The sequence below is a fragment of the Hevea brasiliensis genome, chromosome 14 (assembly GCF_030052815.1).
Source record: "Hevea brasiliensis isolate MT/VB/25A 57/8 chromosome 14, ASM3005281v1, whole genome shotgun sequence".
Taxonomy (NCBI): domain Eukaryota; kingdom Viridiplantae; phylum Streptophyta; class Magnoliopsida; order Malpighiales; family Euphorbiaceae; genus Hevea; species Hevea brasiliensis.
In genome coordinates, this window is record NC_079506.1 from 2,572,776 (window position 1) to 2,593,890 (window position 21,115).

The window sequence follows — 21,115 nt, forward strand, 5'->3', positions numbered from 1 at the left end:
GACCTTTTTTTCTTTCTTAATGAAAAGCAAGACTTTTTTTTAATTTTTTTAGTGAAAAGCAGGACTTGGTTAAGTAAGTTGAATAAATGAAATCCAATATTGTAGTTGAAGTTCCCTCCTATTTCTAGGTTAGGTTGAACCCTACGCTAAGGCCTCAGAAGTCAGAAGTCTTGGATGAATTGTCCTTTGATTACTATACTGTGATTTAAAAAAGTCGGTTTTTGTACAGTGAAGAATTAATGACTCGAGACTTCTGCGCTTTATCCATGGACATGGGCCCATGAATGCAAGTTTGGAGACTTGGTGTACCTCATTTCTCTATAAATATATGGCAACCTGACCATTCCAAAAGCACAGCCTACAATATAACCACTTAGCTATAGTTTGCCAAAATGATATTTTCCAAAATTCCCGCAGTTTATTTTCTCTTTATCGCTCTCTATTTTGCTTCCGCCCATGCAGCCACTTTTGCTATCACAAACAACTGCCCCTACACCGTTTGGGCAGCTGCTGTGCCTGGTGGTGGCAGGCGACTAGACCCTCACCAAACCTGGCCCCTCACTGTGAACCGCGGCACAACAGGAGCTCGCATATGGGCTCGAACCAACTGCCGCTTTGATGGAGCCGGACGTGGCCAATGCCAAACCGGCGACTGCGGGGGTCTACTCCAATGCACAGCCTATGGTACACCTCCCAACACCCTTGCCGAGTTTGCCTTAAACCAGTTCAATAACCTGGATTTCTTTGACATCTCCCTAGTTGATGGGTTTAATGTTCCGATGGAATTTAGTCCAACTTCTGGTGGCTGCAGCAGGGGGATTACATGTAAGGCTGATATAAATGGGCAGTGCCCTAACGTGTTAAGGGCACCTGGAGGGTGTAACAACCCTTGCACTGTGTATAAAACCAATGAATACTGTTGCTATAACGGGAACTGTGGGCCTACAGATTTGTCTAGGTTTTTCAAGGATAGATGTCGAGATGCTTATAGTTATCCCAAAGATGATCAGACCAGCACTTTTACTTGCCCTGGTGGTACTAACTATAAGGTTGTCTTCTGCCCTTGAAGGACCCTTTCTGTAGCTACTTTCAGCAATGTCGATCGATCAGTATCCATCTATATGAATAAACCTTTTAAAATTATTAGTTATAATAATAATCAAGGAATTAAGAAAGAAAAATTATGACCTGTTTCTTATATATTATAGTTCCTTTCACTTTATGCATGTGATATTTGCTACGATGTAATTAAAATTATAATATGATCATGATTATATTAAATATTTAATTACGCTACTTGATAATATAAAAAAAATTATGTAATAAGATGATAATTATATAATATAATTAATTATATTTAAAAAAATAGCATAATAATTATTATATATAAAAATAAATGTCATCATAATTACTTGTTTTAACTTTTCAACACTACCACTACTATCACTATCTTGCTACTATTGTTAGTATCTTCACTACTCCACCTTATTACCACCACCACTGGACTATTGTTACCACTACTTAGATACTGCCACCACCATCACCACTTGGCCAGTACCACTACCACTACCCTCACATTTCCACCATCACCTTACCACTGTTATTACCACCACCACTACCACCACCACTATTTAGTTATTACTAACACTCCACCACCAATTACTATAATCATTACCACTAATTATTAATACCATAAATAAATAAAATTTTAAAATAAAAATTATATATAATTAAATTACTTTACTTATATTTTTATTTTGTAACCAAGCATAGCAATGTAATGATAATTACAATACATTACAATATTAATTTTATTACATAATTAATTACATTGTATTACGTTATACTCTACTAAACGTGATTATTAAAAGAATTTTTAAAATTACAGTGTCTCAAATTTAAATCCTAATGGAAGTCAATTATAATGAAAAAAAAAAAGGAAAAAATTTATTGTGTGCTAAAGTCAATTATAACTAAAATTTTATAAATATAAAACTAATTTTTTATAATAATTGTTTGTAAATTTCGCCTATGAATGATAATTATTACCAGCGACTTCATAGTTAAATGGAAGTTGTGCCCAAATCTCATAGCTATTTCCTAACCCACATCCCAACAATAACATTAGATCGCATCTTGGTCCAACCAATGTCAATGAGCCAAAATTTTCATAGCTTTACAATTCTTGTTAATTCATCTCTTGTTAATCTTGAAATTAATCCATCAAATTAATTTTCTAGGGTTGGCTTTGAGAACACCACTTGGGTCTTCATTTCCATCAAGAACGAAAATGATTAAAACTCTATTTGGAATTATGATGGACATATCAAAATACATTGTTTAAAAAATTGTGATTTTAAATATTATAAAAAAAACTGTTTAAAAAAATTATTTAACTATTTTAAATTTTTATGAATAAAATATATTAAATTTAATTTTAAAATAATTTAATAGTTTTCCATAATATCAACCAATAAATAAAGACATTGAGTTTAGCTGTAAATAAATAAGCCTAATTAATTAGTCACTAGCCAAGAACCATCCACGAAACTTAGATGATGATGGGCAGAAATAACACAGGTACTTGATCCTTGGCCTTATCTCTTTCTTTAAATTCCACACATATGCTTTTTTTTATTATTTATTAATTATTTCTTTATATTCATTTTATTGTCCATAAAAGACTAATTCATTCAAATTCGTATTCTCTCAACAATATCTTTTTCGAAAATTAAACTTGAATTTTTTTTTGAAAAGTATAATAAATTTTATCACTGCACTCAACATTTAATGGTCATCCTTTACTCCAAATGAGTGCAATTGCTATACTTGTCATTAAATTTATCAAGACAGTATAAAATTTAATACATATATATAAATTGTATAAGGAAATTAATTAATTTTTCAAAATTTTCTTATTACGTAATTACTGCACTTTCTATTTTTGAAGTAATTAACGTACTTTCTGTTTATATTTTTTTACACATTTTAAAAAAAGAAATTTTATAAATATATCAATTTCATTAATTTCAAAGTACTACTAAAAATTAAAAAAAATGATAAAAAAATTTTAATCAATCAATAAAAATTATATTCATAATTTTTATGAAGTTTAATTAAAAATCATTATCTTATTACTAATTAAATAATATATATGAATTTAGAAAATCCGTAAACAGTAGTGATTCCGAACTAACTCTAAGCAAATGGATATAAAGAATTGAATAAGGAAAATGTTAAATATAGTTGGGTGATAATGATATGATTGTAGAATTTGAATTTTTTTTTTTTAAGTAAAGAGATTGAAAGACTGAGGACTCAAACTTGAATTTGTCAGATGAGTAATATATTTTTGACTATTGAATCAAACTAGATTAGGCATAGAATTTCAATTATTAATTAATGTACAAAACTCTTACATATTTTATATAGTAATATATAAAGATTCACATCAAAATTGCACAAACGTATTACTCATGATTATATAAAATAAATTAAAAGAAAATATAATTTTTGATAAAAAAAAATTGATATAAATAGATTCACAATAAATACATAAATAAAACTCTGTATACGTTGTTTGCAATTTTATTCATAATTAATCACAATCAAGTTCTTAATTTCAAAAAATCACAATCAATTATATATTAATTGAAGTATATATAGATTCCTATCACAATAAAGCTAGTTGGTTAGGAATATGTATATATATGAATAATAATATTTTCAACCATTAAATCAAGTCAAACTAAGCTATTATGATATGCAATTTCATAAATAATGTGACGCCCCTAACCCGTCTACAGTATAGCCGAGCAAGAAGTGCCACATTCGGTGCCGAAACACCCTATCTTGTTTTATCATATCTATTGTAAACTTTTGATGTCATTTAAAACATGTATTCTATGTGTAGAAATTTTTTTTTTTTTTATATATCTTATTTCTGTGGAGACCTTGATGAGCCTCCCTTATTTTATTAGCATCTGGCGAATTCCACTAATCACCTGTTAACATGTCCATATTCATTTTACACATTTCCATATCATATTCTCATGTATCATATCATTTACAATTATTTATGAGATCTCAAAATGAAGTATTATCTATTGCATTCATATAGAAATTCATAGATAATAAATTACAAGTTTTCATTTCAATCTCAAAGTTTAATTACAAGTCCAAAATGAAATACATCATAAACTAGTAATTACATCATGACTAAACATAATGAACCAAAATACTAGTCTATACATGGGCCCTACCAAAAGACAACAGACCGGTGAGGTGACTCTGGACAATGGCAGATCTGATCAAAGCTCATCGATTGCACTCACTGGATTACAGTGCTTTGCGATTGCTTTCTTGGGGTGATCTCCAGTACCTACGCGATGGAAAACCAACGCGCTAAACATAATGCTTAGTGGTGCATAATTTATAATAACAATAATTTAATAATTTGAAACAATATATGCAACTCATAATTTCTGGGTCTTTTACATTTTTATTGCTCTTTGAAAATAATTAACATTATTGGGATCTTTTATGATTATTTATTGTATTTTAAGTCTTAATTAATTTTTTTTTTCAGTGCCCAAGAAAACCTATAACAAATTATAAAAGCTGGATGTACGGGTGTGTACTGGTTAGATAGCTATATGTCTATCCAGTATACGTCTGTCAGGCACGAGGCCAGCTGTCGGGCACGAGACCCGCTGTCAGGCTTGTAAAGCCAGAAATAAAGTAGGCATATAGCCTGTAGAATAATCATACCAGACATATATTGTCAGTTCATGATTTTCTTGGTAGGCAGTACTGCTATCTGTAGTCCCTAATTGGTATACCAATTTATCCAACTAAATAAATAAGTCTAGGTATACTATGGGCAATTAAATATTTTTAATTAATTTAGCACTATTCACTATTACTATTATCTAGTACTGTTCATTGGTACCATAAATTTCATATTAATAGGACATTAGTCCTAATTTACATATTCATATCATTTTTAATATTAAAATTTCCTTATGAGTATTTTAATTATCCTATATAGCATTTTTCCCATGAACCTTTCTTTAGGTTCATGTTGATGTGTTATCTTTATCTAGGAATTTGACTAGGTTGGGATGTCTATTTAGTCACAATTCCTTCATAACAATTGCTCCTCTATGTTTAAACTTGAATTTCAGTTTTTGAATTACTGAGTTTGGGGTTATAGAACTCAAGTTATGGTCAAAATACCAAAGGAATAGTATTTTGAGACATTTTCTGGGTTGGCAGTTTCAGTGACCCAACTTGTGCTAACAATTTGAATTGGTTTAAGGCAAAACTGGGTAAAGTGGTCTCATGAAAAGTGTAGCCCTATGTCTAAACTTTCCATGGTTAAAATTTTAGGTCATTTGGACCAGTATAGAGAGAGTTATGACCAAATGAACACGTACTGTTCATTTGGTCATTTTCTGGGTTGGGAGTTTCAGTGACCCAAATTGTGCTAACAATTTGAATTTGTTAAAGGCAAAACTGGGTTAAGTGGTCTTCATGAAAAGTGTAGTCCTATGTCTAAACTTTCCATGGGTGAAATTTTAGGTCATTTGGACCAGTATAGAGAGAGTTATGACCAAATGAACACGTACTGTTCATTTGGTCATTTCTGAGTTTGCAGGAAATCCGAATTTGGGCAGTATTTAGGTCAAGTTTTGGATAGAATTTGGGCATGGTTTCTTCATGGAAAATGGGCTATTTTGGGTCTAGTTTCACCTCCAATTGGCCTTATACCAATTGGGGTCACACGATTTTATTTATGGCCTAAAATGTACACTGCCCTCAACAAACACAACCTGCAGAAAATTTACACTTCCAAAACTCAATCTCCTCCAACTTCCTTACTTCAATTTGCATACAATACACTTCTATAAGCAACAATCTCATCCCAATAGGTCAATTTCAACATTTTACACAAAGTCCTCAACATTTACACAAACCCTAATTTTCAAAGTTTCAAATTTATACCAACACTACACAATCAAACACCCAAACATTTGAACTAATTACACATTCTCATGGAACCATTTTTCATCACTTAAAAGCAATAAACTTCAAGTTCCATGGCTGCCAAAAATTCAAGGGTTCTTTCCTCTAGATTTTCTTTTTGTTTTAATGGTATTTATGCTTAGCTAAACATGCTTTTCATGTTTAATAAAGAGAAGAAGAAGGATTAGTGCACTAACCTCTTGTGACCCACTTCAAACTTTAATCTTTCTTCTTCTTATGGGTATTTAAAGCTTCCTTATGGTGTGGGCTAAATTTTTTGTGAAGGGGTCTATGGGTTTTGGTGAGTGAAAGCTTGGGAAATCAAGCTTTAAGCTTGATAACAATGGTGGAGAGGGAGAGAGCAAGGGAGACGGCAAGGAGAGAGAGAGAAGAGGAAGAAGAAGATGGTTGGTGGGGGGTTTTGTCTCTTATGGTTATATATATATATATATATATATATTTATGTGTACTTTATTATTTTTAAATTTCATAAATCTATTTCCTTTCTTTTATTTTCTTTCCTTTTCTTTTCTTTTCTTTTCTTCTTCTTTCTCTTCTCATTTTTCAAATTTAAATTCATAAAATTAATTTATGTTAATTATTCTATTTCCAAATTTTAATTTGACATTTAAGTCAAAATTCACCTCTAGGGGTGAAATGACCAAAATGCCTTTCATGGTGCTCATCGGATTATTTTTATTTTTTTATACCAATTAATAAATTCTTTAAATTTTATTTTATTTCTCAAAATTTTTCCTATATTTTTTTTTAATATTTATTTCATTAATTTATGCCTCCTCACTATAGTTTAGGTGTAGTTCCAGACATTTTGACTGTCCGAACAGATATGAGTCGTCGGAACAGTAAATTGTACGGACTACCTATGGTGAAGGCGTTACAATTCTTCCCCTCTAATAGAAATTTCATCCTCGAAATTTACCTAATGTGAAGAGCTGAGGGAACTGCTGCCTCATTGTCTCCTCGCTCTCCCATGTCGCTTCTTCTGTGTTGTGGTGTCTCCATAAGACTTTCACTAGTGGGATCCTCTTGTTTCTGAGTTCTTTCACTTCCCGTGCCAAGATTCTGACTGGTTCTTCTTCATATGTCAAATCAGGTTGCACAATTATCTCCTCTGCTGAAATGACATGTGAAGGATCTGATCTGTATCTCCTGAGCATCGACACATGGAATACACTGTGGATCTTGTCCAGCTCAGGTGGTAAAGCTAGCCTGTAGGCTACTGGACCCACACGCTCAATGACATCGTATGGACCAATAAACCTAGGGCTCAACTTACCCTTTTTACCAAATCTTAGCACTTTCTTCCAAGGTGATACCTTTAGAAACACCTTCTCGCCAACCTCATACTCTATATCCTTTCTCCTCAGGTCGGCATATGACTTCTGTCTGTCCAAGGCGACTTTCAAATTGTCTTTGATGAGTTTCACTTTTTCCTCTGTCTGTCTCACTAAATCTGGGCCCACTATTTTCTCCTCACCCATTTCTATCCAGCATAAGGGAGTTCTACATCTCCTCCCATACAACGCTTCATATGGAGCCATTTTTATACTGGCTTGGTAGCTGTTGTTGTAAGCAAACTCTACCAAAGGAAGATACTTCTCCCAACTTCCTTCAAAATCAATGATGCAGCTTCTCAACATATCCTCCAATACCTATTATGTGATTCATGTCATTTTTAGTAGTATTTTAACATTTATAATAATTAACTAGGTTCTAAGGGTTACCTGAATCACCCGTTCTGACTGTCCATCTGTCTGTGGATGAAAAGCCGTACTGAAGTGTAGTCGAGTGCCTAAAGACTCCTGTAGCCTCTTCCAAAACCTCGAAGTAAATCTCGGGTCTCGGTCAGATATGATCGATGTTGGCACTCCATGTAGCCGGACTATCTCATCTATGTAAATTTCTGCAAATCTCTCTAATGAGTAGCTGGTTCTAACTGGTAGGAAATGAGCTGACTTGGTCAATCTATCCACAATCACCCATATAGCATCATGCTTCCTCTGTGTCAATGGTAGCCCAGTCACAAAATCCATGGTAATGCGGTCCCATTTCCATTCTGGTATGGATATAGGTTGCAACAACCCTGATGGGACCTGATGCTCAACCTTAACCTGCTGGCATGTCAAACATCTAGTCACAAAATCACCAATCTCTTTCTTCATTCCAGGCCACCAATAATGTGTTTTCAGGTCTTGGTACATCTTGGTACTTCCTGGGTGCATATCATGGAAGCTACTGTGCGCCTCTTTCAAGATATTCTTCTTCAGTTCCTCATCTCTTGGTACACATATTCTGCCTTTATAGTACAAGCACCCATCTCCTCTCAACTCATAATCAGTCTCCTTCCCCTCTTGAGTTCTGCCCATAACAGTTAGTAACTTTTCATCCCTTAATTGTGCTTCTTGTATTTGCTGTAACAAACTTGGCTTTACACACAACTCAGCCAAAAGTACCCCATCATGCGCTAAAGACAGCCGAGCATTCAATGCTCTCAAAGCCATCATGGACTTCCTGCTTAGGGCGTCAGCCACTATATTTGCTTTCCCAGGATGGTAGTCGATCACACAGTCATAGTCTTTAAGGAATTCAATCCATCTCCTCTGTCTCATATTGAGTTCCTTCTGAGTTGGCAAGTACTTTAGACTCTTGTGATCAGTGTAGATGTAACACTTCTCACCATATAGGTAATGCCTCCATATCTTCAATGCAAATATTATTGCCACCAATTCCATATCATGAGTTGGGTAGTTCTTTTCATGTGGCCTTAGCTGTCTAGAAGCATAGGCAACTACTTTCCCTTCCTACATTAGAACACACCCAAGCCCATTGTGAAAGGCATCACTATAGATCACATAGTCTTTCTCTGACTCTGGCTGTGTCAACACTGGAGCTTCTGTAAGCATAGCCTTCAGCTTCTCAAAACTAGTTTGACATTTTTCATTCCAGTCAAACTTTGCATTCTTATGCAGTAACTTAGTCAGTGGGGCTGCTATAAGGGAAAATCCCTTCACAAATCTCCTGTAGTATCCAGCTAACCCCAAAAAGCTTCTGACTTCTGTTACATTTTTGGGAGGCTTCCATTCAACTATTGCTTCAATCTTCCTTGGATCTACCCTGATTCCATCTGCTGACACAATGTGTCCAAGAAAGGATATCTCATCCAACCAGAAGTCACACTTGGATAACTTGGCATACAACTGCTTTTCTCGCAGTGTCTGTAGTACTACTCTCAGGTGTTCATCATGCTCTTCCCGGTTCTTAGAATACACCAAGATATCATCTATAAAGACCACAACAAACCGATCCAAGTAGGGATGAAAGATGCGGTTCATTAGGTCCATGAAAGCTGCTGGTGCATTTGTTAGCCCAAATGGCATCACTAGGAACTCATAGTGTCCATACCGGGTCCTGAAAGCAGTTTTAGGAACATCTGTCTCCTTCACTCTCAACTGGTGATAGCCTGATCTAAGATCTATCTTGGAGAATACTCCAGCTCCCCTCAACTGATCAAATAGGTCATCTACCCTAGGTAAAGGGTATTTGTTTTTCACAGTCACCTTATTCAGCTGCCGGTAGTCTATACATAGCCGAAGGGTACCATCCTTCTTCTTCATAAATAGCACTGGTGCTCCCCAGGGTGACACACTAGGGCGTATGAAGCCCTTTTCTAGTAGCTCTTGTAACTGAACTTTCAACTCTCTCAGTTCAGTAGGTGCCATCCTATATGGAGCAATGGACATTGGTGCAGTACCAGGCATAACCTCTATAGCAAACTCTACTTCTCTATCGGGTGGCAAACCCGGCAACTCTTCCGGAAACACATCCGGAAAATCACATACAGTGGGGATCTCCTGCATGCTTGGGCTAGTCTTCCTGGTATCAACCACATGTGCTAAGAAAGCCTCACAGCCCTTTCTTATCAATCTCCTGGCTGTTGTGGCTGATATGATAGTGGAAAGGCAACCCGTTCCTTCACCCACAACTGTAATCACATCCCCATCTGCTGTCTGTAGTGACATCCTCTTTAGCCGACAATCTACCATCGCCTGATGACGTGATAACCAGTCCATACCTAATATCACATCGAACTCATGGAATGGTAGCTCAATCAAGTCAGCTAAAAACTCATACCCTTGTATTTTCAGAGGACAACCCTTGTAGACCTTTTTCACCATGACATTATGGCCTAAAGGGTTTGTGACTTGTATGTCCTCCTCTAGCTCCTCTACTTGTACCCCTCTATCAACTGGTGGTGTGATGCACACATATGAATGTGTGGAACCTGGATCAATCAATGCACATACTAGCAGGTCATAAAAAGAAAATGTACCTCTATGACATCAGCTGGCTCTGGCTCATCTCGAGCTCTCATGGCATAAGCACGAGGTGCTACCCTAATCTCCTGCCTCTGGACTATCTCTGCAGTAGGCCTCTGTGATGTGCCACCAGACAGCCTCGCAGTCTCCTACCCTCTCGCTAGGGCAGACCTCTCCATCTGAGGTGGAGCAGTGGGAGCACTAGTGTTCCTCTGTGGACAATCCTTCAGGAAGTGATCTGTAGACCCACATCTGAAACATCCACCTGTCAACAATCTGCACTCTCCTCTGTGGGGTCTACCACAATGTACACAAGCAGGTGGTGGGGCTGATCCCCGTGTAGCTGCACCTGGTGAACTACCCACTGATGCACCAGATTGTCCTCCTACTCTCCTTGGAGCAAACCGACTGCTTTCTTGCCCCGACCTTGAGTCCGACTGAGACTCCTTGGGTCTCTTACTACCCGTGTCTCACGAACTGCATCGACTGCACCTAGAACCCCTCTTGCGTTGCCTATCCTTTTTGGACTGCTCTTCATTTCTGACTCTCTCCACATCAAGGGCTGATGCTATCAACAGAGAGAAATCTGTGAAGTGGTGAGATGTCACTATCAACCTGATGTTGTCATTCAGTCCGTCCTCAAATCTTATGCATTTATCAACCTCTGTTGGCATCAACTCCAATGCATATTCGCTAAGTCTCACAAATTCTAGCTCATATTCAGAGACTGTCAGCTGCCTCTGTCTCAGTGCCAGGAATTCTCTTCTTCTGGCCTCCAAGTACACATGACTGATGTATTTCTTTTTGAATTCAGCCAGAAAGAACTCCCAGGTGATCTGTGCAGGCTGTACTACTCTAGATACTGTCACCCACCATCTATATGCATCCTCCTATAGCAGTGATAGAGCACACTCTAACTGCTGCTCTGGGGTGCAGTGCAACTGCTGCAATACCCTCTCTGTCCTCTCCAGCCAATACTTTGCTGCAGCTGGATCATCATCCCTCTTACCTCTGAAGTCAATTGCCCCATACTTTCGCAGTCTCTCTAGTGGAGATCTGTGTATAGGTTGCGGCTATGGGGGTGGAGGTGGCTGTATAGGTGGTGGTGGTGGTGGTGGTGGTGGCTGTGGCTGTGGCTGTGGCTGTGGAGGTGGAGGTGGCTGTGGCTGGGGAATGGCTCCGGCGAACTGACGGAACAGCTGTGTCATCTGTTCATAGAAGGCCTGATGTGCCCTACTCACAGTACCTCGAGATGACTCTGCTCTACTACCACTTCTCCCCCGACTAGGAGCAGGTGCGTGACTCTCTACTTCCTCCTCTATCGGTCTCGGAGGTCCGTGTTCTGAAGGATCAAATGCCATCGATCCTATAAAACAGACAAAGAACAGATCTGCATTAGTGTCACCTCGACTCTATTTAAAGGCCCATGTAAGTGATGCAACTATTTCTTTCTATTTATCTAGGTCTAGGACCGCCTAAACCTCTGCTCTGATACCACTAAATGTGACGCCCCTAACCCGTCTACCGTATAGCCGAGCAAGAAGTGCCACATTCGGTGCTGAAGCACCCTATCTTGTTTTATCATATCTATTGTAAACTTTTGATGTCATTTAAAACATGTATTCTATGTGTAGAAATTTTTTTTTTTATATATATATCTTATTTCTGTGGAGACCCGGACATAGCCTCCCTTATTTTATTAGCATCTGGCGGATTCCACTAATCACCTGTTAACATGTCCATATTCATTTTACACATTTCCATATCATATTCTCATGTATCATATCATTTACAATTATTTATGAGATCTCAAAATGAAGTATTATCTATTGCATTCATATAGAAATTCATAGATAATAAATTACAAGTTTTCATTTTAATCTCAAAGTTTAATTACAAGTCCAAAATGAAATACATCATAAACTAGTAATTACATCATGACTAAACATAATGAACCAAAATACTAGTCTATACATGGACCCTACCAAAATACAACAGACCGGTGAGGTGACTCTGGACAATGGCAGATCTGATCAAAGCTCACGATTGCTGCACTCTCTGCCGCTTTGCCACTGCATTTCTTTGGGACCGATCTCGATATCTACGCGATGGGAAACCAACGCGCTAAGCATAACGCTTAGTGGTGCATAATTTATAATAACAATAATTTAATAATTTGAAACAATATATGCAACTCATAATTTCTGGGTCTTTTACATTTTTATTGCTCTTTAGAAATAATTAATATTATTGGGATCTTTTATGATTATTTATTGTATTTTAAGTCTTAATTAATTTTTTTTTTCAGTGCCCAAGAAAACCTATAACAAATTATAAAAGTTGGATGTACGGGTGTATACTGGTTAGACAGCCATATGTCTATCCAAAGATATCGTCTGTCGTGCACGAGGCCACCGTCGCACGAGACCATTGTCGAGCTTGTAAAGCCAGAAATAAAGTAGGCATATAGCTTGTAGAATAATCATACCAGACATATATTGTCAGTTCATGATTTTCTCGGTAGGCAGTACTGCTATCTGTAGTCCTTAATTGGTATACCAATTTATCCAACTAAATAAATAAGTCTAGGTATACTATGGGCAATTAAATATTTTTAATTAATTTAGCACTATTCACTATTACTATTATCTAGTATTGTTCATTGGTACCATAAATTTCATATTAATAGGACATTAGTCCTAATTTACATATTCATATCATTTTTAATATTAAGTTTTCCTTATGAGTATTTTAATTATCCTATATAGCATTTTTCCCATGAACCTTTCTTTAGGTTCATGTTGATGTGTTATCTTTATCTAGGAATTTGACTAGGTTGGGATATCTATTTAGTCATAATTCCTTCATAACAATTGCTCCTCTATGTTTAAACTTGAATTTCAGTTTTCTAATCACTGAGTTTGGGGTTATAGAACTCAAGTTATGGTCAAAATACCAAAGGAATAGTATTTTGGGACATTTTCTGGGTTGGCAGTTTCAGTGACCCAACTTGTGCTAACAATTTGAATTGGTTTAAGGCAAAACTGGGTTAAGTGGTCTTCATGAAAAGTGTAGCCCTATATCTAAACTTTCCATTGTTAAAATTTTAGGTCATTTGGACCAGTATAGAGAGAGTTATGACCAAATGAACACGTACTGTTCATTTGTTCATTTTTTAGGTTGGCAGTTTCAGTGACCCAAATTGTGCTAACAATTTAAATTTGTTAAAGCAAAACTTGGTTAAGTGGTCTTCATGAAAAGTGTAGTCCTATGTCTAAACTTTCCATGGGTAAAATTTTAGGTCATTTGGACCAGTATAGAGAGAGTTATGACCAAATGAACACGTACTGTTCATTTGGTCATTTTCTGGGTTGGGTTGCAGGGAAATCCGAATTTGGGCAGTATTTAGGTCAAGTTTTAGACAGAATTTGGGCATGATTTCTTCATGGGAAATGGGCTATTTTGGGTCTAGTTTCACCTCCAATTGGCCTTATACCAATTGGGGTCACACAATTTTATTTATGGCCTAAAATGTATACTGCCCTCAACAAACACAACCTGCAGAAAATTTACACTTCCAAAACTCAATCTCCTCCAACTTCCTTACTTCAATTTGCATACAATACACTTCTATAAGCAACAATCTCATCCCAATAGGTCAATTTCAACATTTTACACAAAGTCCTCAACATTTACACAAACCCTAATTTTCAAAGTTTCAAATTTACACCAACGCTACACAATCAAACACCCAAACATTTGAACTAATTACACATTCTCATGGAACCATTTTTCATCACTTAAAAGCAATAAACTTCAAGTTCCATGGCTGCCAAAAATTCAAGGGTTCTTTCCTCTAGATTTTCTTTTTGTTTTAATGGTATTTATGCTTAGCTAAACATGCTTTTCATGTTTAATAAAGAGAAGAAGAAGGATTAGTGCACTAACCTCTTGTGACCCACTTCAAACTTTAATCTTTCTTCTTCTTATGGGTATTTAAAGCTTCCTTATGGTGTGGGCTAAATTTTTTGTGAAGGGGTCTATGGGTTTTGGTGAGTGAAAGCTTGGGAAATCAAGCTTTAAGCTTGATAACAATGGTGGAAAGGGAGAGAGCAAGGGAGACGGCAAGGAGAGAGAGAGAAGAGGAAGAAGAAGATGGTTAGTGGGGGGGTTTAAGAACATATATATATATTTATGTGTACTTTATTGTTTTTAAATTTCATAAATTTATTTCCTTTCTTTTACTTTCTTTCCTTTTCTTTTCTTTTCTTTTCTTCTTCTTTCTCTTCTCATTTTTCAAATTTAAATTCATAAAATTAATTTATGTTAATTATTCTATTTCCAAATTTTAATTTGACATTTAAGTCAAAATTCACCTCTAGGGGTGAAATGACCAAAATGCCTTTCATGGTGCTCATCGGATTATTTTTATTTTTTTTTATACCAATTAATAAATTCTTTAAATTTTATTTTATTTCTCAAAATTTTTCCTATATTTTTTTTTAATATTTATTTCATTAATTTATGCCTCCTCACTATAGTTTCGGTGTAGTTCCAGACATTTTGACTGTCCGAACAGATATGAGTCATCGGAACAGTAAATTGTACGGACTATCTATGGTGAAGGCGTTACAAATAATCACCATTTATTGTTCTTAATTTCAAAAAATCACAATCAAGTTCTAAATTAATTGAAGTATATATAGATCTCTATCACAATATAGCTAATTGGGTCTGAAATATGCATATATGTGTTATGATATATACTTTTTTTTATAGAGGGATTGAGGACTTAAACTTAGGTTTGTTAGGTAAATGATAATATTTTTAATCATTGGACCATGCCAAACTAAGCTGTTATGTTAGTATTATCACTCTCTGCAATTTATGTAAAGAAAAACTTAAAATTTTGAGATAAATGAGAAATGGAAAGTGAAATTAATTAATTAACGGATATATGAATGAAAATGTAAAGGGAGAAAGAGAAAGAACAAAAAAAAAAAAAAAAAAAGTAGAGTGCAAACCCTAATTATTATATAATGTGGAGATCAACTTCAATTTTAATACCTAAACATAATGGAAATAATCCCAACACTAAATTCCTTAAATTCCATGCATCCCTTCTTTTTTCTTTCTTTCACCTTTATAGAATGATTTTGTGTGTAAATTGAAAATCGCTATCATATATGCTTAAATCATAGTCATTAGCCATAAGTCAATGACAATAATCTGATAATCGTTATATCTTCTTCCATTATCATAGCATAAAGCAGGGGTTTGATTACGTTTTGCAATAAATAAAAACCATTACCTTAAATATATATAAATTATTAGTATTGTAATAGTTTTAATACCAAATTTATTAAATTTTTAACATAATTTATCAATTAATTTACAACGATTTTAAACTATTGCATAGCTGCGTAAAGGCCATAGTTGTATAGTTGCTGCAAGGAAATCGTTGCCTCAAATCTAATATGCAATATTATGCTTATTGATTTAATTAAGTAGCTAGGCTAGAAAAAAATAAAATTAAAATGTTATAAAAGCTATTTCTATTAATCGTATAATTTTAAATTTTGATATATTTATTTTACACTAAAATTAATTTCAAAGCTCAAAAGTGTCGAAAAATTGAATAAATTCTATTATTGATTGTTTTAAGAGTATGAAATAATTTATTCTTATTAATCTATTTTTAAAAAATAAATACTTAAAATTTATTCTTATCTTTTCCTCCTTAGCTCTAAATCTTGTCAAGAGGCTGCCTTGCTTTCTTGTAGAGCTACAGAAACCGACAACCGCATGGTCTCCGTTGAGATCCTTCAACGATGGTTGAATGGGTTGGCTTCCTCTGTATTTGCTGGTGAGTTTATTTCTTTGTTTGGGTGGAGCATTTGTGCTGAAATTCTCCTTCGTCGACCTAAGTGTTTGCTGGTTGGCGTTGCAGTTTCCTCACTGATGGTTTCGCATCTCACAGGTCGAATCACCTATGGTTGATAGAAAATGGGTTTTTGGGCTCTCCATTCTTTAGTTTTCAGGTGATTAGGCTTGCTGGGCTTTAATTAATTTGCTTGTGCCTAGATTTTTCATTTGTTTATTCGAGGCTGTTTCGTATTTGGGCTGCAGGCCTAGTTTTGTACACTCCCCTTTTTTAATGAATCTACCGTTAACTTTGGAAAAGAAAATGTTCATGGAAAATCAATTACAGCTCGGTTTTGATGGGCAAGTGTTTGAACACTGGATGAAGCCTGGAAGACAGATTAAGTTGTTGTTCTTATTAAATTTTTAATCTTTTTAAAGCTTCATTGATCTGTTAATATTTTAATTGCGAGTGTTTACAATTCTTGATTCTCCTTAATCAAATTAAAAATAATTGAAATTAAAAAAAAATTACAAAAACTCAATAGCATTTAATTAATTTTATTAATAAAAAAATTTTGAAAAAAAAATACTTCCCTCAACATTCCAAAACAGCACAAACCACAAGAAGAAGATGAAGGGCATCTCCTTCTCAGACTGGGAATTGGACGTGGCTCACCGGCTTCTGCAACTAAGCAAGGTCTACACCCTCCACCACCAGAGTGGTGGTCACTGAAGTGGCAATGAAAAGTGAAGAGACTTTTGGAGAGGAAGAGGATGGGTCTCCTAAACGAAGGATAAAGAGATTGAAACTAGTTGATTAAATTTACAAATCCACTAAACCCATTACTTGCTAGAAAAGGATGATGAGGAGTTCATAGATATTTGGCTGTTAAATTAATACACAGAGATTGAAGGCCTGAATCACCGAGCGTGATAGCTTGGTAGTTATTCTGGTGAGACGGAGCTGTCCCATCCTGCTTTTTGACTCCCCACACTATCATTAAGTATAATAATTAAATATTATTTTTTACTTAGGAGTGCAAGTGGAGTCAACGATGGGTTGTTTAGTGATTCATCTCACAGGGTGCTATCTCAGGTTCGATGGTAAGTTTTTTTTTTTTTTATTAAGTTAAATCGAAAACGTTAATCGATAACTTTGGATTTGGGGTTTATAATTGGAGAGTCTATTTTTTTCATTTAAAAAAAAAAAAAAGTTGAAGGCCTGAAAATTTTATATCTGCTTGTTTCCTAATATTAATTAAACAATGTAAATTAGTTGGAATCGTATCGATTATGATAATAATTAGTTAATTTGTATTTACAATTTTTTTTATTTTCAAAAAAAAAATGTTGAAGGCCCGAAAATTTTCATATCTCCTTGTTTCCTAAAATTAATTAAGCAATGTAAATTAGTTGAAATCGTATTGATTATGATAATTATTAGTTAATTTATATTTATGATTTTCAGGAAAGGACGGGTATAAAGAATTTATTTAGTGTAATTATGATATGTATAATAAATATATTTTGATTATTGATTATATAAAAATTATATACGAGTTATTATAATTAATAATTATAATATAATTATTATATTTTAAAACTTTTCGTATAATGCTTGTTATACTATTACTTGATTTTTGGCTTTGACTGGCTACGTAGCTCTTTCAAATTTGTGAGACATTAATTTAGATTTATTCAATTAGTGAATAATCTGTAAAATTTACTATAATCTCTCGATTAATAATATATCCTGATTCGGAATGTAGAGAGCCTCTTCTTTCCTATACATATACTTTTTTTAAAAAAATCAGATATACTTACATAAATTTATTATAAAATTATTAGTTTAATATTTTAATAATATTAAAATAATAACAATTTCTATATGTAGAGTAGAAGCCAGTAATAGAAAAATAATTAGAAAGTTTTAAAAATTTTATTAATATTTTCTTTGAATCAATATATGTAAAATAAATTAAAAAATATTATATAATAAATGCATTAAAAATTTATTAAATAAACATGTGGTAGAACCTTTTATGTAGGGGTGGCCACACTTCAGGAATCACCGGTTACTGTTTCTGAATCGCCGGTTTAGGTTCAATGAAATCATAAACCTGAACCAAACCGGCAGGGGACGGTTTGGAAGACGGTTCCTAAACCGCCGATTCCGGTTTGAGCCCCGATTTAAAACGGTTTGAAGGGCAATTTAAAAAAAAAATGTTCAAGACAGTTTAGAGGACGGTTTGAAAGTAGTTTAAGGATGGTTTAAGGGTAGCTTAGATAAAAAAAATTATAGAAAAATTTTATTGATTTAAAATTTAAGTTATATTTATAAAAATATTTTAATTTTTCTTAGAAATCTTTCAATCAAAATAAAATAAAAAAAAAGAAAAAAAATAATTTATCTTTAAGAAAAATTTAATAAATAAAAACTTGAACCTGATTAAAAAACTAGAGATAAAATTAATTTTTTTTAAAGAAATTAGCAAAAAATGTATGAACTTAATTTTGCCTAAATATCCTTTAGGATTTAGAGGAATAAAAATTTATAGCTCTATTGCTTGCCTTTTTTTAAAAATTATATAATAATTGATAATTAAAAAGTATAAAAGAGAAAAAAAAAATTAAAATAGGGGATATTGGAAATTTTATTGAGGATTTAAAGTAATAAAAAAATAATTTGAGATAGTATTGAAAATTTCAGTAAGTATATAAAATAATAAAGTAGAAAAATTGAGAGAGTATTAGAAATTAAAATGAGTATAGAAAATAATTATTTAGAGAATTTGAGAAAAATTGAAAAAATATTAAGAATTATAGAAAATGTAGAGAATAATTGTGTAGAGAATTAATGATATATATAAATGAATTAGGAGTGAAGTAACATATTTATTGAATTTTTTTAAAATTTAAATTGCCGATTTAATCCGATTTGAAATCGTCAGTTCAATCCGGTTCTAAATTACCGATTCACAATTCTTAAAAAATATGAACCTGAACCAAACCGCAGAAGGATGATTTCAGTCCGGTTCAAAGCTGGTTTCGATTTTGATCAATTTTGATTCGATTTTGACCGAATCGGTTCCGACTCGATTCCGATTCAAAACCTGACCGTGCCTACCTCTACTTTTATGCATAGCCGTAATTAAGTATGATTTTTCAAAATCTCATATTGAATATAAAAATTAGTGTGCATTTGTGACTGAAATTTCACACTTTAATAAAATTATTAAATTTTTATTAAGGAGCGTTTCTGTTCATGATAAAGTAGAAACGAGAAGGACAGAATCTATGATCTGAGTGAAAATCTGACTCGACTCAACTCATTAACGCTTCCATGACTCAACGAGTCTAGACATTGCAAAACGCGAGGAACCACCCTCACTCACTGCTGCCTTGGCTGCGTTTTTCATAGCAATGGTTCGCTCCCTAACTGAGTTACCTGATTCCGACTGCATCAACTGATTAACTCGCTTCTCCACCTCCAACGCAGTTACAAACCCGTTCTCGTCTTCTTTCATTGGCAAAGCAATTTTTATTTCTTCAACCAACATCAACCTATTGAACTTTTGCTCTGCGTACAGCGGCCACGCCACCATCGGCACTCCAGCAGACACGGCTTCAAGCACCGAGTTCCACCCGCAATGAGTCACAAAACCACCAACCGAGTTATGATTCAATACTGCGACCTGAGGAGCCCATGACTTCACCACGAGTCCCCTCTCCTTTGTACGATCCAAGAAACCATCAGGAAGCAATGCGTTCAAATTTGGGTCTGGATGGGCTGAGATGGCTAAGCTTTGATTATCAGAGGGTGGATTTCGCACGACCCACAAGAACCTCTGGCCACTTCTCTCCAGCCCAATAGCTATTTCTCTTAATTGTTCCATTGAGAACAGCCCCAAGCTTCCAAAACACAGAAAGATAACACTTTGACTTGGTTGAGAATCAAGCCAGGTTAAACTTTGATCTGTTGCACCATCACTAGCATTTTTGGTCACTATTAATGGGCCAATGGAGTAAACAGGAGGTGTGGTACTATTGGGTATGCAAAGTCCATCTGATATTGCCTTGAGAGCTCTGGCCTCCAGCAATTCAAAGGTGTTCACTATAATTCCTGCTGATTTTGGGAAGCAGAAAGCCATGTCCAGAAAGTATTCGTAGGCTTTATTGTTGCGATCACTTACTGCCGAAGAAAAATCGGAGGAAAATATTGGTGGAACACCCGGCATGTGAATAAAGGTGTTCAGATCTTTGAAACTTTTGGTAGTGTTCTGATGAAGGGTCGGAAAATACATGGAAGTAGCAAGAGACCCGGCACCAGAAGTATAAAAGAAATAGCCAGGGATGTTAAGTTGGGAGGCAAAAGATAGAGAAGCAAAACAGAAGAAGTCCATAATGAAGGCGTTAATTTTGTGAGTTCTGGAGATGGAAAGAAGGGCTTGGTGAACATGAGGGTTGCTGAGACGGAGGACTTCAAAGATGAGAGTTTCAGGGTGTGTGCCGGTGGTGGAAGGGAGGGTAATGGTGGGAAGATGGTGGAAGTAAATTGAGGGAATGGTGGCAGCGACATCAGCAATGTAGGAGGTAGAGGAACCGGCATCGTAAGGGGCAGAGATAACGAGTATATGAATGGAAAGGGAAGGTTGGAAGTTGAGAATGAGCTTGCCAAGCTCTACCATAGATATAAAATGGCCTATGGCCGGTGACGGAAACAGAACTAACGCATCATCAATAGCTACAGCCCGCATGTTGTTCTTACGGCTATCCTCCTTCTGCTCGATCGATGTAACGATCCTCCTTCAAATCCAGGTTCTGTCTAGCTTATGATCAGAGATTGGAAGATGGACCACTGACGTAGTTCTTTTAACAGGCTGGCT

At 35.0% G+C, this 21,115-nt stretch overlaps 2 protein-coding genes across 2 annotated transcripts; one reads left to right on the forward strand and one right to left on the reverse strand.

Moving 5' to 3' along the window:
* The first annotated feature begins 388 nt into the window (after positions 1 to 388).
* Positions 389 to 1,176, forward strand: LOC131173166 (thaumatin-like protein). Its single transcript, XM_058135087.1, has one exon. The coding sequence runs from the start codon at positions 393 to 395 to the stop codon at positions 1,065 to 1,067; it is 675 nt and encodes a 224-aa protein (XP_057991070.1). The 5' UTR covers positions 389 to 392; the 3' UTR covers positions 1,068 to 1,176.
* An 18,275-nt stretch (positions 1,177 to 19,451) lies between these two features.
* On the reverse strand, positions 19,452 to 21,112 carry LOC131173288 (UDP-glycosyltransferase 88A1-like). Its single transcript, XM_058135391.1, has one exon. The coding sequence runs from the start codon at positions 20,984 to 20,986 to the stop codon at positions 19,562 to 19,564; it is 1,425 nt and encodes a 474-aa protein (XP_057991374.1). The 5' UTR covers positions 20,987 to 21,112; the 3' UTR covers positions 19,452 to 19,561.
* Positions 21,113 to 21,115: the final 3 nt, after the last annotated feature.

Excerpts from the sequence above, each read along its gene's own strand:
- LOC131173288 (XM_058135391.1), bottom strand. The coding sequence starts at position 20,986 with ATGCGGGCTGTAGCTATTGATGATGCGTTAGTTCTGTTTCCGTCACCG.
- LOC131173166 (XM_058135087.1), top strand. The coding sequence starts at position 393 with ATGATATTTTCCAAAATTCCCGCAGTTTATTTTCTCTTTATCGCTCTC.